This window comes from Melanostigma gelatinosum (assembly GCF_949748355.1).
Source record: "Melanostigma gelatinosum genome assembly, chromosome: 11".
Taxonomy (NCBI): Eukaryota; Metazoa; Chordata; class Actinopteri; order Perciformes; family Zoarcidae; genus Melanostigma; species Melanostigma gelatinosum.
The window spans coordinates 10,265,877-10,293,391 of NC_136644.1; the positions used below are offsets into that span (position 1 = coordinate 10,265,877).

The 27,515-nt window shown below is 44.6% G+C and overlaps 1 protein-coding gene across 1 annotated transcript in view; it reads left to right on the top strand.

Moving 5' to 3' along the window:
• sh3pxd2aa (SH3 and PX domains 2Aa) overlaps positions 1 to 25,546 on the top strand; it is a 92,306-nt gene extending 66,760 nt beyond the window's left edge. Inside the window, exons 8-14 of the mRNA XM_079278688.1 lie at positions 5,877 to 5,990; positions 8,902 to 8,985; positions 13,604 to 13,721; positions 14,902 to 15,305; positions 16,211 to 16,260; positions 16,682 to 16,801; positions 17,207 to 25,546. Of these exons, the coding sequence (XP_079134814.1) occupies positions 5,877 to 5,990; positions 8,902 to 8,985; positions 13,604 to 13,721; positions 14,902 to 15,305; positions 16,211 to 16,260; positions 16,682 to 16,801; positions 17,207 to 19,270 (2,954 nt within the window). The 3' untranslated portion in view covers positions 19,271 to 25,546. The remainder of the gene's footprint in view (positions 1 to 5,876; positions 5,991 to 8,901; positions 8,986 to 13,603; positions 13,722 to 14,901; positions 15,306 to 16,210; positions 16,261 to 16,681; positions 16,802 to 17,206) is intronic.
• Positions 25,547 to 27,515: the final 1,969 nt, after the last annotated feature.

Consider the following 27,515-nt stretch of genomic DNA (forward strand, 5'->3'; position numbering starts at 1 on the left):
TCTCACTTATAACAAGACCCCCGTGTTTTATGAACACTTCGAGCAGGGAACATGAGCTTCAAACTGGGATGTAATGCTTCCACCTGACAGTGTCAATGAAGACCACAACCTTGAAACTTTCCAGGAAGGAAACAGCACGGAAGGGGTTGGGTGTCCTCTCACAGATCCTATTTTGAACTGATGACCAGCGTTGAAGTGTCTTAAAGCAATATTCCACCCTGAAATGAATATGACACCCCCTCCCCCACACACACACACACACACCCTATGTGTTTGAGAAGGGCAGTTAGAGTGGATTTCTCTCAACAGAATGTGGTTTCATTTTCTTCAAACTTCTCATAGTTTGGTGTCATGTGAGCAGAAGAAGTTTCCTGACAAATATCACCCATTGTAAGGTGAAACATTTAAAGGGGATCTTAATGTTTCTCAATACGGGAGGAAACATGGGAGTACTGGAGGATTTGAATATTTCTGTGATTCACTATGTATTCATTTTGTTGGGCAATCAAGTGCATTCAAATGGATGTACAAAGAGAGCGGAGCTGACAGGGACTTAGTAAAGTTAGCAGAAGTATTCATGTGTGACTGCGTCCGGTTTTCAAAATAAGGTGTTAACAGTGGGTACAAACTAAATACATATATGGAATAAAGATGAATTTGATTGTATTCACCAGCATAAAACATGTTACTTGTGTCCTTTATGAATTAAAAAAAGAATACCACTAATTTGTTTCTTAGACTTTACTTTGCAGATTTAGATTATTAATACAAAATACGATATTAAGCAAGTAATTAGTTATGTATTAATATGGATTCGGCTTTCAGGAAGTACAAACATTATCTCCACTTTTACACATTAATGCATCGTTAATTACAATTCAATTAAATATCTATATTATTCTTTGATTTGATGCCAGAAAACAATTTTAAAAAATAACTCCTCACAATGACTCATGTATTTGACTTCAGGACATCACTGACTAAATATCTGCTGAAAGTCAAAAACATTTACAGTTTCAATTTTGCAATTTTCCAAAGTAAAAGTCCCTTGAAATGTATGATTCAACTGTTCCCCGTGGTCTAGTGTTAAGAAGCACACTAGAACCACGATCATTTTGCACAGAAGCAAACATTTGGTGTGGGTACTCCCCAGGTATTTATTTTTCAACACAGTCGCAGTCTTTTGGCAACAATAATTCAACTGGACCACAGCTGGTGCAGTGCATTTTAAAGAGAATACTGTGGCTGATGTGGCAGCATGGTTTAGAGAGCAACATACTGTCGTGCTGCTGTTTTAGCCATGTTCTCTGAATCTCCCCTTCTGCTTAGTCGGCACAAAGATAAGACGGCAGCTCAACACGCTGCCCGGGAGAAGCAGCCCTGCGTGTGAATCCGGGGGGGTCTGCTCCTAATTAGCAGCTGAGAGGAGGACACTAGAATGACAGTGCCCTCGTGGCTCCCCTCCTGAATGTCACATTTCTGACATCATTGTCAAAGCGATGTGATGCGACCCTCCTGAAGATCCTGAGGAACCCAAAGCAAAGAGTTATTTTTGGACGTGTAATTAGTGAGGAATACTACGGCTTTGAAGCTCCAGCCAAGCATCTGCTGGCTCTCCCTCTTTTGTCTTCATACTTCCCCCATACCACCCTTTTAATCTCCGTCTCCCCCCTCACTACTTCACTCTCTCTCTCACCTCTTTTTATTTTCCAACCTTACTTTTCGGATCCTGCTTCACTCAAAGCATCTCCAATTCCTCCAAACCTCTCCGACCGGGGGCCAGGCCTGTGACGGTCAGTGACGCTACTGCTGTCTTCACTGTGACCTCCACTTCCCTTCCGTCGGGCAGAAAGCAGCTAATTAATGTTTGCCAAGACATGGTGTAACAAGAAATCCAATTAGAGCTCAAGGCTGTAAGGAATGCCAATTACAGCTCCTCTACTGCCTTACATATTCATATTTTGTGCTGCTTGTGTGTGTGTGGCTGTATGTACAGATGGCTCTACAGTGTGCACCTGAACGCCTCTTTATTTGTCCTTTTCTTCATCTTCACAGCTGCCACTGCTGCTGAACACACCCACCCCACCGACTGGCTTCAGCCAGCGTGGCTCTTGTTCTTCCCACGGCAGACCTTGTACACGTACATTGTTTTCTCCTTCTTAAGTAGGTCTTTGATCACAGATACAAACCCTTCTGGGGAACACTTTGGCTGTATACACACTGGACTCCACAGTAGGCACACGTTCATTTTTCATCCATATGTTGGAAGTTAACCTTTGAACGTGTCTTTATCACAAAGACCGATATACATATTGTAGTTTCACCGTGTGAAAGAATGAACAATGTCTTCTAGCAAGGACTGAAATCAACACAATGAATGTTGTCCTCAGGCAGTGTGTAAGTATATCAGCACAGTTCAGAGCAATGTGACTGTCTGACACCGTCTCACGGCAATTCGTGAAATAGTCGCAAAATAAAATCTATTGGTTTCATGTTCAGGGATTGACGTCCTGTTTGACGGTCCTGCTTGTTGGACCTCCCATCACACCCGCCCTGAGAGGTGTTTTTTGGATAAGTGCGTCACTTGCTCAGACTGTTGCTTCGTCGAGTGGATGCATTTCATTTGTGTCTCCGCCACGAATAACGCTCCTAACTAACTTCCCATTGGCATTATTTTCGTGCTGAGCGACACAAAAAAACAGACAATTCGTGTCCCTAGACACGAACCAATAGATTGCGTTTCGTGACTATTTAACGAACTTCCATGAGACCGTTAGATGAAGAGATAGAGTTTTTCCTAGGGGTTGTGACAGAGGAAAATGAAAACGGTCGATTCTCTGGGAAGCATTAATGTGCACAAGCTGACACTTTATCCCCGTGTTGGTGTTTGAAACGTCCCAATGTCACCTAAACCATTGAGATTCATCCTCTGAACTCATGGTTGACATACCGGACTGTTTCACAAGTAGCCGATGAGCCACGCTCATTTTAAGATCATCGGCAGACAATAGCCAGTGGGTTTCCCAGGTTCCCCAGGACTCTTTTGCTCTCCACACTGTTTACCTGCATTCAACAAAGCCTGCTCAAACATGATTGATCGATACTGTTCGGACTGCAAAACCGAAACCAGAACGCTTCTGATACCAAAATCCTGTCCCGTGATTATCCTCCGAAAACAACATTGTGTTAAATAAAACACAAAGAGCTGCGCTGGCTCTGAAAGTAATGACGATCTAGGAAGGCAGATCTGAATAGTGGATCCTTAACTTTGAAGGGTCATCAGATGCCTAAACACTTTGTGGCAGTGATTAATACTATGAGGAAGAATTTGACGTTTAACAGTAGATTCAGTACAAAGTAGTCCGCTAGGAATGTGCACTTTGATGTACTTGAATGGGATGCTGTTGCAGCAAACGTTGAGGCGGGGTCAACATTGAAGTTGATCAGTCCTGTGTTCTTTTGCCAGAGTCCTGCGGTGGTGTTGCTGAACAGAATGAGGAGGTTGTCCTCTCATCAGTCTGAATTCTGCCTTAAGGGGTCAGGCTGCTTCAGAGGAAGTGCTCGTTGCATCCAGAAGCATATGCAGGCCATCAGGCATTGCCACTAAGGGGATGAAAATTAACTAATATATATAATATATATATATAAACATATTTAGCCTGACAGTTTGCCTGCCACGCCCTCTCTGAACTCCAGAGTTTAGAGCAAAGTTAGGCTTTGGTTTAATTGACGAAGTCATTTTTCTCCATCTGGCTGCCAATCTCTGGCCCAGATCTCCTCCCACGGGACTGCATTTCTGTAAAACTGTCAGAAAACCAGTCACTCTCTCACTGTGGAAGGCAGTTGGCAGCGTGGCAAACCTGGACCCTCATTTCTCACACCCACATCTGCTCCATTTTCTTTTTCTGATGCTCTGTCTCCAGACTGTTCCACGCTCTGTGAGAAGAGAGTCCATATGTGTCTCTGAGGGGGTCCAGCACTGGTTCTGCTCCTCATTTATCTGCTTTTATTGAGCCCACTTTCTCCAGAGCTGGATTTATGGGGGGAACTGGGCCCTATGAGGACCTTGTCATGCACCCGCCCATGTGTGCACACGCTGGAGTCTGAAGCCCGGCATGTGTGAGTCAGATAGACCGGCTGCTTCGCTGTTTCTTGTCTTTGGGGTGTTTTGTTTTGCTCCGAACAGTGTGCCAGCCGAACCATCTCCGTTCAACATGTCTTTCCTCAGAAAACCTCTGATTGTACAGCAGAGCAGAATCAAGGAGAGACACTGGTGCACTGGTCCATTTTGGAGAGTTTGGGCTTTGTTGCCTCCTGATTTATCAAAAGTTTCCATTAGATAATGCCTATTTGAACATGCATTTATCAGAAAACTTGGACGACAGAAAACAAGTCTCAACTTGAAGGAATCAACTGATATCTTTTAGTTCAGTTTTTTTCTAAATGTATGTCATTTTAATATCCATATCTTTAAAGGCTGTTTTTTCTCTGATCCAAAATGCTCCACTTCAGCAGCTCTTACATACAGCAGACTTTACAGGTTCATTCCTCTCTATATGCGGAAGCTTTCTACAGAGGGGTTAGTTCATACAGCATTCAGAGCCTCATTTATACAACATTTTATTACGAAGAACATGGAGAAAATAGGAGTGATACAAAGATATATCCACAATAACAACAACAACAACAGGTGAGCTGTAGAGGGGCTGGGTTGTATTACAGTACATGGACAGAGCCAGGCTAGCCATTTACAGCTCACTGATGCATAATAACTGCACAGATATGAGAGTGGGATCAATCTTTTCACTGAACTCTTCAGCTGTGTTTCCCAAAATAGTGCTGCATGTCACTGAATTCTCCAAAGCAAAAAATAACAAATCTGAAGTTTTCCCAAAATCACTTGAAGTAGTTTCATAATGAAGTCGGCATCCTGTTGGCCAGTGTAGCTCGGCTTGACAGCAGGCGCAGCCAATAATCCTGGATTCTGATGCCAGCTGTGATCAGCAGTACGGCTAAAGAGACTTCTGTTATCTATTTATTTGTTTTGCAGGGACAATGTACACCAAGCAACAGTCAAACTGTAAGTGAGCCAGAGTTCGCCAGAGAGGCTAGTTTTCATCTGCTGTTATTCTTCAGTCAAGTTCAACTTTAGAAAATGGAGTGGTTTCTTATTATTTAGCCGACTGGAGAAAGCCACTCATGAGTTTCACGACCCACATTGGGACCTCAGCTACCGCCATCGCTCTGGCATCAATCAAAGGTTTCTACTCAGTCTTCACTGTGGACAGTGCTGCAGCTGTGATTTAATGGACAATCATTCCTGGAGTTTGATCACGCCGCCTCCAAATAATCAGATCTTTGAACTCGAGCATTCACCTCAAAACACACACTCCTATCAGCGTATACGTCTCATCTTCCTGAAGATAAGGTAGGATCTGCTGATGGGAGTCTCCTCAGGCCGGTTTCAGTGCTGCAGATCTACTAAGCTGTTGTCCTACCAGGAGTCAGGTGGAGAACTACTGCTCTCCTCACGCAGGTGTTGATCTATGCTTGGCCTCAAGCTCCGACCCTTTCCTCTCTCTCTCCAGTATCTGTCTTCTCTTTCAGCGTCCGCTTTAGTAGTGATGGAAGATTCACCAAGTAGGTGAAATGTCCAGCCTTCGTGAGTCTGATCCCTCTCGGTCCCGCTGATACAGACTCGACCAACGTGTTAAGATGGCACAGTACATCATGCTATGTTTAAGGGAGCAACAAGGAGGCGTGGTTTCCATCAATTGGTGTAAACATCACGTGGGAATGGTGCTCGCTGCTCCTTCAGGCCTTACTGTCATCATCAGTACTACTAGTTCATCTCTCCTCTCTCTCCGCCTCTCCAGGTTGGTGGTTCGTCAGCACAGCAGAGGAGCAGGGCTGGGTGCCGGCCACATACCTGGACTCCCAGAATGTTACCAGAGACGATTTGGATCTGGGCACGTCTAGGACCGGAGAAGGTTAGCCCGCAGACGCACTTCACCAACACCACATTATTAGATCCATAAAACACAGAAGGACATGAACGTCATTGCGGCCCACTCGTTGTTCTATAACCGTCTGCGTGGAACAGGGCCAGGATTTTTAGCACACAGAAGTCAGCACTGAACGCACAAGCACACGTGTAGTACACACGTGCTCACAAACACACTTCCAGTCACGCATTAGGAACCTTGAAGACCACAGCAGCTCCAAGATGAAATGGTACCAGACCACCAGCCAAAGGGTTTGCAATATTTTGGCACCACAGAAAGTTCTGCTGACTCCCCCGAGAGGAGCCTGGTATTGTTGCGACCTTTCCTCCCTAATGTTTCGTCGAAACACTGGGACGGAGCATTTCATCACTGTGTCATAAGCCCCTTTCTGCTTTTACACCCATTGAATCCAAGATAAATAGTATGCTCACACGCATGCTCAGAAATACACACAACGCACGGCGCGTGCAGCAGGAAGGGGGATGAAATAAGAATGGTGCGATAGTTTATTATGCTGGATGGTCCAACAGACTGTCGAGCCTCCATGCTTCACTGAGCTGTGCACGTTCTGCAAGACACACTCTGCCAGGATGATGACAGCTCCTGCACAGCTGCCACAGTCACTGTTTGCTCTTCTCATTCCTTTCTCGGATGTTTTTTTGCTCTCCTCGCACGCACACTCACACACACGTAATAGATGTTGTCAGTGCCTGTATCCAGCCTGTATCCTGGAGGTGAAATAACACGCAGTGTTGGTTGGATATTTGTTGGTGTTTAAATGTCTTCATCTCTTTTTGTTGCTATCAAATGTGTTTGGGTTTAATTTAGAGTTTTATAGATGATTAAACAAATACATGTCAGTCATCCCTTTACAGATGAATCGTGCTTTATTACAACTCGGGGTCTTATTTGTGTATTTTTGCCCATTGTTTGTCAGTTAGAAAAACATTTTTAGGGTGCTTGAAAACACATCAATGAAATCCTTAAGTTGTACCTCATCACAGCATTGTGAGTACAGTCGGCTCAGTGGTGATGGGACAGCAAGGCCGGATCCACCCAAACCAGAATGATCCTTTAAGCCCGTGTCGTGTCGCACACTCTGTTAACCAATGCACTCAAGTGAATTTATGCGGGAAGTGCCTGAGCCCACCACCACACACAAGTACACACACCCTCTTTCCCCTCCACCCCCCATTTTCCCATTAGACCTGGTGTCCTCGTGTTTGCACACATCGTCACTTCTTATTTCCGACCCCCCGCTCGCTCCCCGTCGTCCCGTTCTTCTCATTATCTCTGCGCGGTCTGTAAACTAATTCCACTGACAGCTCAGCCTGCTGGAGAGGAACCGACAGACACACGCTGAAATTACCTCCAAATAACATTTCCCGTTGTGCCTTCCCGAGCTGATATTTCAATTAGGAGGTCAACGGGAGTAGGGTGGTGCTCACTGGGATGGATGGAAGGCAGACAGGAATCCAAAAAGAGAGAGGAAGTGATAAGTAGCAGAGGCACACAAAGGGAAGGAGGGAGGGCAGAGGGAAAGATGGAGAGACGACAGGGGTGAAGAGAGGGCGGAGGGTGGAGAATGAATCAGATGAGACAAGTGCTGCTTCCATCCATCCTCCCCCTCATGAATGTGTTTGCTCTCCATGTGGCCTCAGACAATGCAATAAGAGAGGAAAAAGACTCAGACTTTACGACTGAGACTTTAAACAATGAAAGAGGTCTAACCTCATCAATTTAAATCAATACAAGCTGTCTTCCTTCCTAGTTGATTGTTTTAATGATGGCAGGTTGTAGGACTCAATTACAGACAGAAATGTCTTGATGAGATGAAGATTGACAGTGTATATTCCAGGACGAATATATCGGCTGTTATTTTATTGAGCTGATTTAATGGTCCGCCTCCGCGAGAATTCCACCTGATGAATCTTCAAGCATAAGCGCCATTCAAAAAGTGTGAATAGGAACTGTCTGTTCCAAGACGGGGACTAGGGACCGCTCTGAGAGCTTCTCCTTGAAAATCTGTAAACCTTTTCAGAAAGGAACTGCAGCTCCACAGCGCCCTGAGAAAGGACTATACGGACACTCGGCCTCAGCCGTCTTCAGTGGTTGCTCTCCGACTGATCCCATAGCGTAGTTATGTTATCACCTGTTCATTTGGAGGCTGCGAGCTGTGTGTTCTTGATTGTCCTCCGGTAGCTAATAAAACCTCACATTCCATACCTCAGGAAGTAAAAGCTGTGATTTACACATACTGTGTATGTAGTGGAAAGTGCCAACCTGTTTTTCATTCCCACCTCGTCTTATACGGACGCCTACTCCTGAAACTGTGACGCTCCGCAGCAGTTACAGTTCTACGTGCGTAGGTTAACGTTGTACAAAACTACTTGGAGATGTTTGGGAGAAGATCATTGGTGTGGGTTAAATAAGTTCATTAGTCAGCGTAAATAAGTCAACATCCTGTCCTGTGTTTGTGTGAGCCCTCCACCCTTCGTCAGCTGATGTTGCTGTGGATGGGTGTACGTTGGAGGTACTGTGTTGTATCTGTGTTGACGCCCAGGGCTGTGACAAACGATGGCATTTGACGACCCGGGAACGAGACCAGGTTGAAATTGCACACTAACAAAAGAATCGACAAAAAAAATGTTTTCGTGTAATATGTTCTGAACTAAACACGTACAAACTCAGCTCATCACTGCGAGAGAAGATCTACTGGCTTCATACTTAACATACAGCAGTGGTTTATTTGCTAACAACAGCTTTTTCTATGCCTTTGTTCACTTTGCTAATCTCTGCTTCGAACACTAAACTCCACATTTGTTTGTTTCTGCCCCCTTTGGTTGCTCCTCCTCCTCCTCATCATCATCATCATCATCATCATCATCATCATCAGTTACTAAGAGACGGAAGGCACATCTGAAGAGGCTGGACCGCCGCTGGACCCTCGGGGGTATAGTCAACCGCCAGCAGAGCAGAGGTGAACATGGAGACAGTGGGGACACACACACACACACACACACACACACACACACACACACACACACACACACACACAGAGTTGTATACACTTCTATAGAGTTACAGTCAATACAAACCCACGCATGTACGTACAGGAATCAGATGCTGAGTCATCTTCTCTATCCACATAGAGAAGCAACCCAGCTCATGCATATGGACACATACACACATATAGTGCATAATTGTTAGCATGTATACTTATACCACAGATGCATTCTTCGATGAAAACTCACGCATGTTTAAACAACCTCATTTACATCCTGACTAGCCAACAACAACAACTGGCCTTGAGGTTTCTACCCGGAGTAGCATGTTGGGTGGCCATTAAGTCAGCTCTGATGTCACTCCGTCAAACTTGGACCGCTCTTCAGCTCACACGGAGCGGCAAAACAATTGGACTGCGTTGAACAGATTTGGATAATTAAGAGTCTTCGGCTCCCTCAGCACAAACCAACGGCCTTGACGACCACTGAGCCGGGAGAACACAGATGATTGTATAACAGTGTTGCTGCTTACGTAAAGCAAGCTCCCTTAGGTTTAATGCCATGAATAACTTTTGCATTTTGCTTGTATTTGTTTTAAAAAAAAGAAGAAAGACGACATTTTTTTGTTGCATTTTTAGCAAGTTATCTGTGGTTTTGACACCTGTCCGGTTCCAGGCTTCGTCAGGGCTTCGAACAGACGTCTTGTACTTAGATTGTGTTTGTGGATGCTGTTCCTGGACCTGTGCAACCTCTGTAAAACCTTGTCTCTAATTATCATAGTACAGCATGGCTGGACACCTTTACCCCTGGACCAGTTAGTGATTAATCAGAAGAGAATACAGGGCAAACTGAGGTGGAATGGGACGTAGTGACTGATACTGTACAGGAGACAACCCACACACACTGACATACAGGAAATATATCCGTACATAATCAACAGCATCAGGCAGCTGATGCAGGGAAAGTGATACACCTGGCCACATACCCACGACGTCAAGACGTTTTGATTCTTTTACCAGTGGCCATGGGAACATTAGTAGAAGTAGAAGTTTTAAAGGGTCATCATTTACAGCACATCATCTTTCATAGACTGAAGTCAAAGCATATGAAGCCAGGCCGGAGAGCAGTATTAGCCCAGGTCTGCAGGAACGTTACGTCTCACAGAACAGTGAGGCTTGGACCCATTGAGCCGCTGGAAAGTGTGAAAGTGGGACATCAGCCCGATCTGCGGACTGCTTTTAATCACACAGACCTCAACCTCTATGGAGGCTGGTGGATGAGTCACCCGGCTAGTTGTTGCCACCAGAGAATGAAACACTATGACGTCATGTTGTTGAATTCCAGCACTTCAGGTCACATTTTCATGTTGCTATATATATAGATATAGATCTACATCGATATATATATAGATATAGATCTACATGGATATATATCTAGATCTATATATGTATGTATATATATATATATATATATATATACACACATACATATAGATCTATATGTATATGTACTGTATATATACATATATGTACTTTATATGTACATACACACCTAGTCCAGCTAGTGGACAGGTGATCTTTAATATTTACTCTAGCTGGTTTCACAACTCTCAAAATCACCTCAATGAGCCTAAAGACCAGAGTTTGTGACTGATGGGATCGTCTAAAACGAGGTCTGCATTAAGTGGAGGAAGGACCAGAAAGTGCTGAGTGTGCAGTCCTCCACCTCTCTTAACGCCTAAAGAAAGAGCGTTGTCGCACCCCGATTGGCCAACAGGAGGAACCAAGCTGCTCTCAGTTCTTCGTTAGCAGCCGGTTCCTGCAGCCTGCACAGCAGCTGATCTGAACAACCCTCCAATCAACACTCAGCTAAAATTAACTGGGAAAATGAGAAACCAAAGAATGAGGACTGGTCGTGGAATATTAGTGTGCATGTAAACAACATGCACACTAATATTCCACGATTATTACAAATATTTTGAATAATAATACAATATTAGTGTGATATGAGTAATGTAAACAACATATTGAATATTGTGAATACGGTCTTATTCTGAAGGGAGCATTTTCCAATTCAGAAATGCGGGATATGCCGATATTATTCAGGTTTGAGGAGAGGGAGGCTGTTATCAGAGTATGCTCGTCTGCATGTAAACAGGAATATCAGTGGGATTTTCATTAGCCATGTAAACAGCTTAGTAGGAATACATTAGGGAAAGAAAACAGAACATTTAGTGTGTAAGCGTCGGCATTGTTGATGAAGCCAGAGGACAGAGTCTCACAAGGCAGCGAGTGTTTCGGGCTCCTGGCAGCAGTTTTTATGGATTTTCTAACTTGTTCATTCACTACCTTCCCTGACTGACTGTGACTGTCTGCCGTCATGCTGTGCAGCTACTGTGCGCTATCAGTCTCTCATCAGCCCTAGATCAATGAGCACTATGTGCAGGTACCCTAACGTGCTTAGCAACCCAAATGGCTTGGGATGGCTATTGAGGACAATAAGAGTACCAGAAGGTCAAGACAGATTCCATGTATTGTTACCTGAAAGTTCCAGCAGCAAATGTTGTACTTTTACTGCACCTTTCTCCTGTTGTAATCCTCCCCACTGTGTTTGCTTTGTGAATGGAGACACGACTGTCCCTGCCTGATAATGCATTGCTGAGCTAGTGATAAGAAACGTGTGAGTGAGGTTTTACAGTAAGTTTGATGGCAAAGGACAAAAACAAAGAGCGGCCCCGTAGGATTGATGCTCTGGCAGGATGTAATCAGCTAATGGAAGAGAGCAGGCGTGTACTCTGCAGCCCGTTTGCTGACACACACTTTAACGTTAACGTTACGCTTCATAAAGACGACGGGGGGGACGTGATCCCGAGATTTGAACAATAAAATAAGGCCGCGCTCGGGTCTCCAATTGAATTGCAGCACATCTCTATTTGACTCTGACACAAAGCCATGTCAGGGTGTTTGACCTCTCTGGGGGGTTGTTGATTGGTTACCGACGGCAAAGTGACCTCATTGTGATCTTCACAGGAGTGGCGTCTCACACGCGGCCAGCGGTCGGTGCTTTCTCAGAGCGGGTCGCCAATCACATTTTCTAGAATCCCACTGACCGCCCCTCTCAACTCACTGTTCTGTCCGGTGAGACTCTGGCGCCAACACACACACACACACACATGCTTTGCGAGCTGATGTTCAGGCCAGACATTCCACTCTGCTCCACATTATTGACCTCAGCTGCTCTCATTTATATTGTACATGTTCGGATCCCTCCCTCCAGCCATGTCTTCCTCCCTTCCTCCTGTCAGATGTTATGCCACTTACTTAAAGGGACAGTGTGTAAGATTTGGTGGCATCTAGTGGTCTGGGTGTAGCTGGAAGCGTTACGATAATATTTTTCTTTCTGATACAGATACCAGTACAGCGTACCAATCTGATACCAGTGCATTAAAAACAAAAATTCATGTCTTATTATTATTTTGAACAGCTGCATACTACTAATCCTGGAAGGATGTGATATGATATGATTTTAGATCATTGTTGTAAGTCCTGGCTCAGGTTAAACATGATCAAATACATGGGGAGAATAAATAGGACTTTTTTAAATTTAGTTTGACAGTTTTGTCTTTAAAATATTGCCAAATTGCTGACATTTTGCTAGCTTTGGCTAACGGTACACTCTCTGCTCACACCTGCCTGATCAGTACTGAGCATGTGCAACCCTCAGGAGAGAAGAGAAAGAAGCGAGACGTCTCATCCGTCAGCTACGTTTTTTTCTTCAGGTAATGTGAAAACACAAAAGTCTCTCTCCAGAGCCGGAGTTTGGTTTGTCCCTTCTGGGCAACTGTGGAAACATGGCGGTGCAACATGGAGGACTTCTGCTCCCTATGTAGAGATGAAGGGCTCATTCTACACTACCGGAAACACAACGATTCTTAGTTTCATCTTTAGACTGACAAAAACATAGCTGTGGATATTATATTCCAGTGCTGCTGAAAGATGTTCTTCCTCTTCATACCGTACCAGTTCATCAGCCACTGAAATAAGCTAATGTGCTTGGGAAGCTTGGTGTGATCTATCTGCCAATCTTTGGTCTCCTGCTCTGCTCTAGTCTTTTTGCTTTGGTGTCTATAAATCCCCTAACCTTCTACTGCACCCCACTAGGCCCATTGTAGGATATCCTTCCCTTAAGGTTCTTGGAAAAACTGGCAGAGCGTGAGAGAGGAGCGTCGGACAGATATAAATCTGAGAAGAGAGATCTCGGTCCAAATATCTTATCTCCTCGAGGGAGTCCCTGATGTAGGCCGGCTGCTCGAACAGGAATCTCCATCTGGAGAGAGATGAACACTGGATCAGGGTCCAAATAGCTCTATTGAGGCCTCGCGTGGCCTGTAGCGGGAGCCGGTTGTTTTTAATGTCTTTGTGTGGGTATGGAAATAGTCCCGAGCACTTTAAGTAGGTCACACTCGCCATGTTTCCCCCTCCAAAGTCCTCTGGAAAGATGTAAACTATACAGTGGTCTAACCCCTCAGTGTAAGAGTGCTTAATGACCACAGGTGACTCACTCTGCTACTCTCTCTCTCTGTCCTTCCTCCAGAGGAGAAATACATGGCCATACAGCCGCACACCAGTCAAGGGAAGGATGAAGTGAGCTTTGAGAAAGGGGTCACCGTGGAGGTCATCCAGAAGAACTTGGAGGGCTGGTGGTATATCAGGTGAGTGAAGCGCTCAGCTCGTCCACACACACCGCGGCTAAGTGAGAGAAATGGGATCTGCTGTTTGTCACGTCGTTGGTGATGATGTCACATACGACGCTGCTGCATTGCACAGGTGTGTGCTGTTTACCCACCCAGTGTGTACTTCCAGTTGTTTGTTTCTCAGTATCCCCTGATTACTATCACATGCTGCCTCGGGGCATGTGACATACACGTGCTCACATGCTCACACACACACACAGGAATGTACACAGAGCACTGCTGACGGTGCTTGTGCATGTGGCTAATATGTGTATCAGCTTGTTGGGTTAGTTTCTCCTCCTCTGAATGGAGGGTGACGTGTCTCCCCTTACAGGAAAATGAGTGATCTGTGACATTCATGGCTGTAGAAATAAAATAGACTTGATGTGACGCTCCTGTGCCCCTCATTGCAACGCCCAACGAGTCGTGTCGGAACACGTTTTCCGACAGGAAGTGATGCTCCAGATGTACGCCGGAGCCGCGCCGCTCTCAGTGGGCCGTCTTACTCCAGGGCTGTCTAAAGATGGGGCTTTTTCTTCTCTTCTGGGGACTCCTTGTGGTCGCAGCTGGAGTCCCTGCACCAAGGAAGCAGAAATGATCACATCTGTTCAGAGCAGAGAACGGCCCACCTAGAGGCAAATGACTCACAGAGTTGCATTTGGAAACATTCCTGATTGTTTAAAAAAAGGACTCTGAAATGACTCATTTAGCTTCACAGTGGATGTGTGAATGTGGGGAAGCAGTGCCTCTTTGATTACTGAGTCTGTTTACTTGCCTTTGGCTACATCTACGTCACTACAATTAAAATGGTCTTTCAACACACAGGATCTGATTTGGTGAATTGTATTACATAGTGACATGCCAGGGAATGTACCAGAGAATGTATTCCTTTTAGGTATGATTTATGGTCAAACCGATATCAATGCATTCTGGTAATTTAGTATTGCACCTTACAAAAGGCAGATCATAGAAAGAGATGTCATAATAAGATGTCTAGGCATTGCTATGGGTCAAGCTCCCAAAACTTTGCCCGGTGAACACCTTTCAAACTCCATGACTCCATAAAGTGGCGTTAATGTGTGAAATTGGAGCAATGCCCCTTTGAATGATATCACAATGATGTAGTATTAAACACCAGTCTGTCTGTGTTTACCCACAGATACTTAGGGAAAGAGGGCTGGGCCCCTGCCTCCTACTTGAAAAAGGTGAAAGAAGACTTCTCCCCCCGCAAGAAGACCCTGACAGGCCCCGTGGAGATCATCGGCAACATCATGGAGATCAGCAATCTGTTGCAGAAGAAGTCGGTCAGCGAAAAGGACATCCAGGCGGACGCAGAGGGCAGCACCACGCCGGAGCGCCACTTCTCCAAGAGCGAGATCAGCCTGCCCATGCCCTACAACTCTGAGATCAATGCCGAGACGGGCAGGAGGCTGAGCGCGGGCCGTGACACCAACAGCCCGTGTCTGGGAATAGCAGCGAGTGCTGCCCTAAATGAGAGTAAAGGGAGGGGCGAGCCAGGGTCCCCAGCTGTAGCCAGAGTGGCTCCACATCGAGTGGCAATTGGTGAGTGTTTGTGGTGTCTTAGGAGACAATTGAGCAGTAAATGCATAGCAGCTATGGAGAGGAGCATTTGTAGTCTTTGTATGAGACATTAAGACTTGTCGTTTTCCTTTTGTGTAGGCTTTGATGCTATAGGTAAGCCACATGGTGATGGTGGTGTAATCTAATGCTCTGTCACGCTAATCTGTGAGGCTATTTAACATGGGATTTTGGGTGTGGGTGTCCATTTCACTCACATAGTTTCTTGTGGCATCCTGAGCATGTGTTTTCCAAGTACATGAATGATATCTCGTAGAGAAATTATGATTTCATTTGAGCTAACAGAAATCTATTTTGTGCCAAATATTATGCCTTTGCATGCTTTCTAAAATGCACAGTGATAACCTTTTTCACCCTCGACTCAACTTAAAGTAACGACAGCACATTGATGATTATAAAGCCATGTCTGTGTAGCTGGCCGCCATCAATTTAACCCAGATGTTATTTAGCAACCTACCAGACTGACTCACAACCAGAATTAAAAGAAGGTTCATAAAACTAGGTATGGAACCAAAGCTGTATAAAATAGTTTCCTGCTGCCGTGGAGCGGCCTACCATTCTTTGAGTGCACTAAATGCTTCATCCATATACTGCTGTGTGAGGTGGGCTGGAGGTCATTGAGATAATCTTTTCTGGCAATCCTATCGTGAGACATCGAAACGAGTGCTATGAAAGAGAACTTTAGGTTACTTACGTAACCCCGGGTCTCTGAGTAGCATGAGTAAGACGTCTGATTCTGACGTCTTGCCTGCCAGCCACTTAGGGCAAACAGGAATGAGGCACGACTACAACGATATAGTTCTTGACTGTTGGATGTGTGTTGAGTTCTTTGCAAATACGTTTTAATGACATGTTTCTTTGTTGATCAGGGTCTCCAAATCTGAGACAAAAACCCCCTCCACGAAGAGAAACCAACTTGGTAAGACACTCACAAGCTACTGCTTTCAAACAATAGCCAAGAGGGCTCATGTGACTGTATGTTCCACAGAAGCATGTCAGCATCACAGAACTACCCACAGTGAACAATGTCCTAGCACATTTACGATCATAGGCTCTAGCTGAAATGTGTTTTAAGTGCAGTATAAACACAGATTAGCTGTGAGAGTTGGCATAGCAACCATGCAAGCACAGTAACAACCGGACATCATTTCCGTATGTCTTTGGATCATCTGAATCTACCACTGCCCACACTTAAATACTACACATACTATTATATATGTGTATGTTATTATCATATGCAGCCTTAACACATCCCAACAATGATAGAGGGTGTCAGATACGTTATAATGATGGCTAGATATGATGTCAGCTGCTCACATCTCTTCTTCTTTGCTGTACAGGGATTCCACTTACCCAAGCCTCCAGAGCCCCCTGCTGTGGAAGCAGAGTATTACACCATAGCAGATTTCCAGTCCTCCATCTCTGATGGCATCAGTTTCCGTGGAGGACAAAAGGCTGATGTAAGAGGCCAGATCTACATTGTTGTCACTGAGATTAGACAGTCAGGCCTCATGAATTATGTATGTTAACTCAGTGCTGCCCAGATAGACAGTAAAGCTCAGGCATTAGCGATGCAACCTTGAGATTTGTGTTTAAACGTGATGATGTTGATATAATTCCCTTTACGTAGACTCAGGTAGAGCGATGAAGATAACAACATGTTGAGCTGGCAATTCTAGACAGTGTGTTAACGTTTGTCATTAATGTCTGCACAAGACGACTGCAATAGCAGGTGTCATAACAGCATGTCCTGGATCCTCTGATCATCTAACCCGAAACCATTCCAGTGTGCAGCATGTGTGACAAATGCTAAAGAAAGAAAAACACGTTTTTAGATTCTATCTTCCATATGTCTTGTTGTGTAGGTGATAGAGAAGAACCCCGGAGGCTGGTGGTATGTGCAGATTGGAGAGATGGAGGGCTGGGCCCCCTGCTCCTACATTGACAAGCGCAAGAAGCCCAATCTCAGCCGTCGGACCAGCACCCTGACCCGGCCCAAAGTCCCACCCCCAGCTCCTCCTGTCAAAAAACAAGAGTCTGAGGACGCTCCTCCTCCCACTAACTCTGCCTCTAAAGTCTCAGAGCCGCTGAGCAAGCCTGTGTATGAGGAACCTGAATATGATATTCCTGCAATTGGATGCGAAGGTGAATCGGACACAGATGCTCTAAAGGATGAGCGTCCCCTGGGTGTAAAGATCAGCAGCGTGACCAGCGACAAGTACCGCAGCGCCCCTCCTTCCTGCAAGGCCTCCCCTCCTGTCTGCAAGACCTCTCCTTCTGTCTGCAAGACCTCTCCTCCTGTCTGCAAGGCGTCCCCTGTGTTCACTCATCGAAGAGCTTCCTACAGGTCAGCAGAGGAGGTTGCAAAAGATGAGTGTATCTATGAGAACGACGGCTTCAGGCCAAGCAGTGGTGTTGAAAGAACTTCAGTCAAAGGTTCCAGTGAGCCAAATTCCCCAAGGAGCTACCATTCCTCCACAGTTCCACGCAAACCATCCGGATCCTCACCTTTAGCTGGTAGACCCATGAAGACCATGACGCCAGAGATGAACCGGAGAAGCCAGACTCTGGGCAGACACATAGATATCAGCTTTAGGTCGCAGGACAACAGCCCCGGCTCTTCATCAGATGAATTGAGTAGAGGCCACAAGAAAGGCTCTGCCTTCAGCCGGGATGTGGAGCAGAGAATAGGTCAAAGCCCCTCCACCAGGCCCAAGCCTTCTGTCAGACCTAAACCACTCCTGACCAAATCAGAGCCCCAGAGTCCGGAGAGGATGGACATCAGCTCTTTGAGACGGCAGCTGAGGCCCACAAGTCAGTTTCGGCCTCATGGGCTCAAACCTACTCGTGGGGACGACTCTGAAACAGCCTCCGTCATCTCATCAGAGGACTCGATGTGTTCACGCAGCACCTCAGATCTCTCGTCTGTCTACTCCAAAGGGAGCCGTGGTGACTCCGACGTGGAAGGTCCCAATCTCTATCGTTCCCTGGATGCCTATAAGAAGGTCCAGGATTCTGAGATCAGCTTTCCAGCCGGGGTGGAGGTTGAGGTTCTGGAGAAGCAGGAGAGCGGTTGGTGGTACATTCGTTGGGGATCCGAGGAGGGCTGGGCTCCTTCGTACTACCTCGAACCTGTCAGACAAGTGGGGGATGCAGGTGGGTTGGACCGAGATAGACATGGGAGTGGTGGGAGTAAGTCCAACAGCCTGGAGAAAAATGAGCAGCACGTTTTGGCCCTCAATAACATCAATGTTCAGGGTCTGAGCCAGCAGCATCAAGGCTTGAGAAGGAATACTCCGCCAATTCCTTCTAAGCCTCCTGGTGGCTTCTCGAAGCCGTCCGGGATAGTTAATGGAGGTGTACGGATGAGGAACGGGGTACGCCAGGTGGCAGTGAGGCCTCAGTCTGTGTTTGTGACCACAACACAGCCAGCCAAGGATGGACACTACATGACAGGGTCTCTGAGGCGGAATGAATCTCTCGGCAGAAGCGATCACTATGGCTCCGGTTCTGCCACTCTTGGTGTCCGCCGAAATGCCTCCTTCAGCACCGTGCGTCCACACGTAGTTGTGGAAAGTCTGACGAGGCCTGCCGAGCGCTCCGGCCTGGGGTCCTCAGGGAGCGCATTCAGCACAAGCAATGTCCAGGACGCCCTGAGCAGAGTTAACCAACGCAACGGCATCCCTGTGTCCACAGTTCGACCCAAGCCCATAGACAAGAGCCAACTGATCCACAATAACCTTGGCAGGGATGTGTACGTGTCCATCGCTGACTATCGTGGCGATGAGGAAACAATGGGTTTCACTGAGGGCACCTGCCTGGAGGTGTTGGAAAGAAACCCCAATGGATGGTGGTACTGCCAGGTGCAGGACAGCCTGCTTCCCCGCAAGGGCTGGGTCCCCTCCAACTACCTAGAGCGGAAGAAATAAAACCAACCCCACATCCTCCCCCTTTTGATGTCTTCAAGGACGTTGGTGACATCACTCCTTAAGAATGTTACCCGCACTCTCATGTAAGCAATATGTCCATGAAAATGTACGTCGACGACTGCGTGTAAAAAGACAGATATTTGAATCTGATTAGGAAGGACACTTTTAGTGCTGGTTTACTAAAGATTGTGTAAAGATTTCAAATATTTTGGCTGGGAATGAGAGACAGGAATGTGGGATTGGTCATCCGTGAGAGAAGGAATTTGAAGAGGACGGTGTCTTTTCGATAGAACATGGTATGAATGAGAGTGATAACCTCTTAAAGAGGTTTGCATCATGTAGTGAGAAGCAGCAAAATGGTTATGCTCATTCCTGCCCATCACTGACGCTGATGGCCGATAAGTGCCTTTTGTATTTGATCACTTGAATGGAGGTCTTCATGGTGGACGGCAAAACGTTAAATCAACCAAATCTTTTAGAGTGCCATCGGCCTACGAAGACCACCAGGAGTATTTCCATAGCACATTAAGAGCTACACTTTTGAGTGCAAACAAAGTGCAAAGTTTCGAACTAGAGAGCTGTAATTAGTCCAACACAAAATTTAAGAATAAAAAACAGATTTAAGTGAGAATGTTTTCGCTTTAAGGCGCAAGTCATCAAGCAAACTAAAACATTTTAATTTCATTATCCATATTTTTTTATTCAGTTTCATTGTTCATGTTATAATGTCTTGATTTGATGAGAATTATTTCTGCTTTCTTGTGACATCTGTTTTCAGCCTAGAATTTGAACAGTTAAAGCTCCTGCCTCGTGTCACGTACCATCTGACACCAATATACAGGAGGTTCTCAGCTTTCATGAATTGGCATCGTTTTGTCTTAGAACCCCCGAGCCCAAGAAAGATTTGTTGATATTAATGCTTTCAATGAGCAAATGTATAAAAATATACCTGTGAAACTTGAAAATAACAGATCTTTTAGTTTTCTGGAAAGTCAAAGAACAACTCGTAAGTTTCTCTCTCGAACAAAACCAGCTAATAACCTCAAAAGATGAAAACAATTACAAAGGTTTAGGTTTACTGCAGTGATTTTAGGTGCACATATTTAGTTTTACCGCTGCATCTGTTACAGAGATGTATTGGAGTACTGGAAATGTGCTCAAATAATTGACGTCCAGGGACACATTTGCATAGAATTTATCCCACAATGTGATCAAACCAAAGACAAATGTCATTTCATTGGCTACGTTTGTGATTTTACTATTTATTTGTGTACAAGTAATACAGTGTATTCAACAAAATGCCTAACACGAGTTTTATGAACAAAAAAAATCTGTACCTGGAAGAACTTGATTCATTTTCTCAAAATGACAGATCTCTAAAACTAGAAGTAAACAAGTACATTGTAATGTTAGATATTGCTGTGCAGTATTAGTTTTATTAGAAGACAACACAGCACAGGGAATAGATTTGTTTCAAAGTTTCCAAAGTATTTTTTCACAACTTTCAAATTATAGTTGGGTATCATATCATATATCATAATATCATATAAATAAGTCTTATCAATTCTTAAAAAGTGTCAAGTTCAAAATAATTCTCTGCATATGCAGAAGTGAAATATGAGAAAGTGACATTCTGAGTTAAAATCTTAACTTTCAAAATTCAAATGGCTGATGTTGAAGACTGCTGAAATACATTTTCTAATGAGCGGTGTGAGCTCTCTGTATGAGGCTGAACACTAAGGTGTCATTACGTTTCTGCTGGACAGTACCACAGTTTTAAACAAAGCACAGTACCTGCTCGATCGCAGTTTTCGCTGTTTGTCAATTTGTTACTCTGTGATCACACGGTGACAATAACGAGGAACGAAGTGGTTCTGTTTTGTGATTTAGTGCACTCTAAACCTGATTTATGGTGCATTCATGTGAAGATGCAGTGAATACTCAGCATTTAATTTATTGAAAAACATTTTTGTAATTATTTAATTTCTCTTCATTCTTTTTTTCCCCATCACCTCAAATGAGAGGTGGAGCTCTGTCCGTGACAGCGACCATGGCAAAGTGTGACTAGGATTGGAGAAGTAGAGCCCTCTAGTGGGAGGTCAGAGGTACTACAGCAGTATCTCTGTCCCATCCCGGAGGCTTACCGGCCGTTCTGCCTCAGTGTAAGAAGAAACGCACTGCTGGTCAGTGACCAAAAACTGTAGAGAATTTTCTGTTTTTTTTTAATTTTTTTTTATTAATCTCAGTGTAGCTGGCAATATCGGGCAATAATTATTATTAATTATAAATTCTATTTTTCCTTCATGCTGTGTACTGCAACTTTAGCAAATCACGGGCACTTCCTTTATCTTTATTGTGCTTTACATAATGCCGGATTTTAAATATATTTATTATGAATCGTTTTATATTTTTATCAAGGTTTGACAATCGCCTTAATCCCCCACTCAAAATATTACTGTAAAGCTGTACCGATTTTAATTGTGACACAAATTGGCTCCTTAGTATCCAAAACTATCCAGTCAGACGACAAAATAATTCAAATATCATAATTTAGTTGGAATGTTTGACATTTTTGCATTCATTTTAGAATATGGAAAATCGAAATCTAACCACATGGATGAATACTAAGATTAAGATTGTAAACAAGGCCCCCTCCCATCCAGACGAAGGCATTATGTAAATGTGTTCAATCACTTTGTACATCTCGCTCCAGCACATATTATTATTATTGCATATTGCTTCTTTTGATTGATCTGAATTTACTGAAACAGTAAGGGAATTGTTCCGTGAGAGGCTTACACTTACCTGTATCTGTATTTAATTAAGCTTTTACCTTTTTTCAACCCCAAATTCTGAAATGTAACCGTGAGGAAATGTGCAATAGATCAGAAAGGCATCATGCTTCAACAAGAGGGATACTATCGCAGGAGTAGATATTCCCAGAGTCAGACTGCCAGGCGTGAGCTTTCACCGTCATTTCAAGTGTATCGTTAGAGGTCGATCTGAAAGAGCCGATGTGAGAGGCCCTGATAGCGATGAGGACTCCTTGGACCGAAGTGTGACTTCTCATCGTCTCCTGACTTTTATATCGACAGCATGAGAGTCAGCGGTGGACATGTGCTTTGTGACTGTGCATGGCAGAACCCCCTTCTGACATTACAGCCATCAGGGGTCTTCTTCATCGACGGAGAGTCAAGGGCCCATCATCAGGGGCCTCAGTGGCCCTGCTCTGAGCTGTCACGTTCGTGCCTGAATGGAATTTTGATAGTTTTCAGTTTTTTTGTCTTCTTGTTGTTGTTTTCTTCTTCTTTTTGTTGTTGTTTGCTTTGTGGAGTGTGTCCTCTCTGCACCTACGCGATGCCTCTCTACAGTTGTCCTCTGTGGAGCCGAGTCAGACGTTCTCCTCACCAATCACCGCGGTGAAAGGTGACATTTGGAGCTGAGGACGGGAGAGTAAACAAGAGCGGGGAGATTTCACATCAATCTATCAGCTTCCAGGATGTACGCCAAAAAAAATAGAAAAGCCTTTATTTTTCTCTTTGCCTTATCCATGTGTGACAGGTACGTCATCGTGCTAACGACTTCCTGTCAGGCCAATAAGGCTGGAGGCCATGAATCCTTTTGTCGGGAGAGTTCGCAGTTCAAGTCCGGCTAAAGTCGAATCTGAGATTTGTTTCAAAACGAATATAGTGCTGACTTGTGGCGTCAGACCGTTGAAGTGTTGAGGAGCCTGAAATCATGGCTGCACAAAGTACATGCACGGTAACATTGTGCAGTGTGCGTGGTAGCTGTCCAGGTGTAACCGGCCTTCAGAGCACAACATACTGCTTCTTTCATCACCATCCTAAAACATCATTTTATAAACTTCCTGTTTTAAAAACAAATCATTTCATTTGGCGGGGTGTTCTCAAAACACGTTTTTTTTTTTTTTTGTTTTTTTGCTTTACCCGGACTTTAAACGTCACCTTAAAGGAATAGTCTGAGAAATATCTTGATTTGTTTTCTCTGAGAGTTAGACGAGAAGATGGATGGCAGTGTGTTTTGTCTTTTGTCACTCACTGATGTGCAGAATGCTCTTTCCACATTCATCTGCTGAAGACGGGAGTTTCTTTTGCTTTCTGTGGGCAGAAGCAGGCCATCTGTGAAGCTAAGCTAACTGTCTCCTGGCTTGTTTGGTGTTCAGAGCTCAGACATGCGCGTGCTATCAATCTTCTCACCTATCTCTCTGCGTGAAAGTGAATTAGTGTATTTCACAAAACATGTCTAACTGCTCCTTTAAGTGACGGGCTCCTTCTTCAATGGGCTCGGCCTCTTTCAGCCACATTGGCGGCGGTAATGTATTTTGCATTCATCAGGACGAGTCATTTTATTCCAGCAGATGGGTGACACCGCTCAGGCGTGAAGCACCTTAAACACTCATCCCAAAAGCCCCGAGCTGCTGCCGCAGGCGTCTTCCTCCTCGCTGCGCTTCTCTTCCTTCCTTCTCCCTCCTTCCTCGACACAGATAAGCAGTCTATTCCCGCTGAAGAAGGATTGAGATGTCTAGGAGGTGTCGGGTGTGTGTGTGTGTGTGTTTGCATGAGGAGATGGATTGCTTGCAGGTGCACTCGGGAGAAGAGAATTTAGGGGTCAAGGAGGAGATTTTGGGAGTGCAGGATGCAGGGAGGCACAAGATGGATCAGGTCGGGGATTCTAGGAGACAAGGTGAGAGTGAGGTGAGGCCCAGATCTTGTTCCTCCAAACAATGATTTAATTGATCCTTCTGCAAGTCGGTGAGAGACGAGTGAGTTCAGCCGCTTCTCTCAGTCTCACTCCATCTATGGAATAACTTTTAAAAATTGATCCAACGTCTGCTTGTAGCTCCTTTTACTGTCAGTGTCTTCAGATCTTCTGCAGGCCCTGAGGGTGTGAGCGCTTGAGCTGGTGTTCTACGGTTGTTGGTTTTTTTTGGGGAATAAGACAAAAAAATGGCTTCACACGTTGGATTCCATGTCCCCCTTTTTCTGTCTTATTCCTCAGTGTCTTTTTGCTGCTGAGAGAAATGATAGAATGTTGTGAAAGTGTAGCAGGATTGGAAGCGTTTGCTCACATCTAACGAGACAAGCGTTCATTGATGATAGAAAGAAATCAAAATGTCTTATGAAGGCTGGTGTTGATAGAAGGACGGGGTAGGTTTGATAAGTAAGTTTTAGTACGTGTGTGGGAGCAGAGTGGAGGTATTTAGGGAGATGATTTTGTAGGTTTTTAATGAACATGAAGTTTTAGTTTGAGCGCGAGTGACGAAAGAGAAGAGTAAGCCAAGCTGCAGGGCCAGGCCTAGCTGTGAAGAAGGGAACGCTGATTATTATTTGTCATTCTGAAAACTTCCTTCTCAGAGTCACAGTTTGAGGCGCCAGCGGCGGGGATCAGCGGGAGCTGCAGGAAAACAGGCTGTGTGGAGGAAGGAGGCGCGCAGCTGTGTCTCTGTGGCACCTTTCTTTGTCCCCGTTTGAATCCCGGTTTCTAATTAGCACAGCAGTGCGTCTTAATTAACCTTTGCCAGTCAGACAACACGCCGGCGTCTTAACAGCGTCCTCATCAAGAACACTGCGCCTCTGCGTGGGAGCCTCTGGTGCCATATTCATGCTTTGGAGGCGAGATGTCCAAAGTGATAGCTGTCGATTCATGAGGAGGTGCAGCCTGTTTTAGCCTGGATGTTGCATTTATAGAAACAGAATTTGTCACCACCCTGCAGTGGAGAGCAGTGTGCCAAAAAAACAAAGAAACTCTGGAAACCCAACGCCATCGAGCTCTCGATCTGTCAGTTCTGACAAAAAAACAGTCCGTTACCAGCATGTCGACCACTCGAACACACACAATAACAGGTGGAGGCCTGGAGTTGGACCAAAGGAAGGTGCTTTTCTGTTATTTTCTTCGTTTTATTACTATTGTTGTTATGCAGATTGTGTTTCACTCTTGCAAGCTCCCTGTTTTCAAAAGATATGCCATGAGGAGACTGAGAGGCTTCATCCCCCAATCAGGAGTCATGCGTGGTGACAGGGCCACGCACCTATCTGTCCAACGCACCCCTATACTGTACACTGGTGCACGAGGACAAGTCCTTTCTGATTGAGACACCCTGCACATGTGCGTTCCTTTTGAATACAGGGCTTTTTCTTATCTCCCGTTTCATTTTGACAAGTCTTGTTCTTTTTTTTGTATCTTGTACATGTTTACATTGTATCTCGCATCGCCCAAAAGAGGAACAATATTAAATGTATTATCGCTGTTGTTTTATTCGGACTCCTTTTCATTCGTCTCACACTTCCCGTCGCATCTGCCACTGCAGATAAAGAGCAGCGAACCCGCTCTCTGCTCGTGGTGATCGATGGTATGTGCGACAGTAATATTACAGAGTGAGACATTTATCTTTATTCGCCGGCCAGATTAAGTGAGTTTAGATGTGGACAGGCAGAACAATGCAGCTGGTTGTGTGTGTGTATATATATATATATATATATATATATATATATATATATATATATATATATATATATATATATATATATATATATATATATATATATAGCGAGATATGAGTTGTGGGAGAAAAGTGCGAGGAGGTTGAGAGTGATGAATGAAGACGAACGAGCTCTTGGGGCCCCGGTTTCCCACTAAAGACAAGAGACAAGAATTTTTGTCCCTCTTGTATCCAAACGTGTGTGGAGAGATTCATCATTTATGTCCAAAGTTACATGAAATATATGCTTACACCTGTGTCCTAATTACCTCTGGCAGCCAAAGGCCTACAGGTCTGAGGAGCACACTGGATGATGAGAGGACCTGCTCCCTACGTAGACACGAAGGCTCATTGTACGCTCACAACAACACAACCATTCTGGGTTTATTTGAACTGAAAGCATTGTTGAGATGCTACCAGTAGTACATTATGCTTATACAATGATGTCATGGCTGTATATACACAATATAAATGTGTTTCTGTCCTGAGGTGGTAAGTCCAATATTCACTCCACTAGTAGCTAGTTAGCTCAGTTTGTGTCCCCTCAGATATCTGTCTCTTTAGCTGCTAAATGCTGCGCTATGTTCGCTAGCTAGCTGTTAGCTCTGTCTCTGGTGTACAGTGGGTTTATCAGAGCTTAAGCACGAGTGTAAAAATGCTGTCAGGCTCTGTAGAAGTGAGAAACTGCAGTCAGGTGACGGTTTTGGAACCACGAGTGATACCTCACACATTTTACATTGTCATTTCACCCATTGTTAATATGAAAATGTTGATTCGTGCAGCTTCAATCAGTTGTATTTTGTAAATATTGAACCTTTAAAAAAAAAAATGGCTGACCTGTCACCTAGCGGTAAAGACAAACAAACATGTTGTCTCAAGCTCCATCAGCGAGCTTTTGTCAGACATAAGGACGGACTTTGTTTCACATAGGAACAGCTGGTTCAGTGTGATGGAGACCATTCGTATCCGTCCACTGAAGAAGACCTTAAGATGCTGGTGAAAGCTCTGGAAAAAGCTGGTCAGTGGACCTTGAGTTCATATTTTTTGGTCAAACAGGCAATTCATTTTATCCAAAGTAATCTCTTTTTTTTAACTGAACCCTTCATGCTGTGAACATACCAAAGTCTGTCCACTAGATGGCTGTCTGGAGCTTTCCTCCAAACAGCACCAGTGTTGAGAGGACAAACATCTACATCTGAATAGACCTGCACCTTACAAAGTCAATATGTACGTTGGCATTGAGTCTCCAGGCGGAATTATTTTAAGATTGGCACTTTTTACAAATATATATCTGCGCTTGTGCAAAAACACTAAACGACCGTTAGCTAGCATGTAGTCACGACAACTTGAAGGGGATTGCCTGATTGTCAGTGTCGTGTCCACAGCTTGTCGCACTGCCCCAAAGTAAGATAAATCCCCTGACAGGGAATATCATGCATGTATCTGTGTCAGTGTGTTATTTCCCTCGTGAACAAACTGCACATCTGAGCTCTCACCGAGTGAAACACGAGATCAACACAGCTCAAACTCATCTGGAAAGTTTATTCACCACAATCATCCGACTCGCACTGAACAGCGTTCACGAACAAACGTGATGTTTCAAAAGAAAAAGAAAATACAGGTTTGTAAAGTACTTCAGCTGCTGAGTCTATATATATATACATATAGATCTATATATCTAGATATGTAGATATATATGGTTCCAGTCTACACCAACAGCGTTCCACTCGGATGCTCGTCTACTGT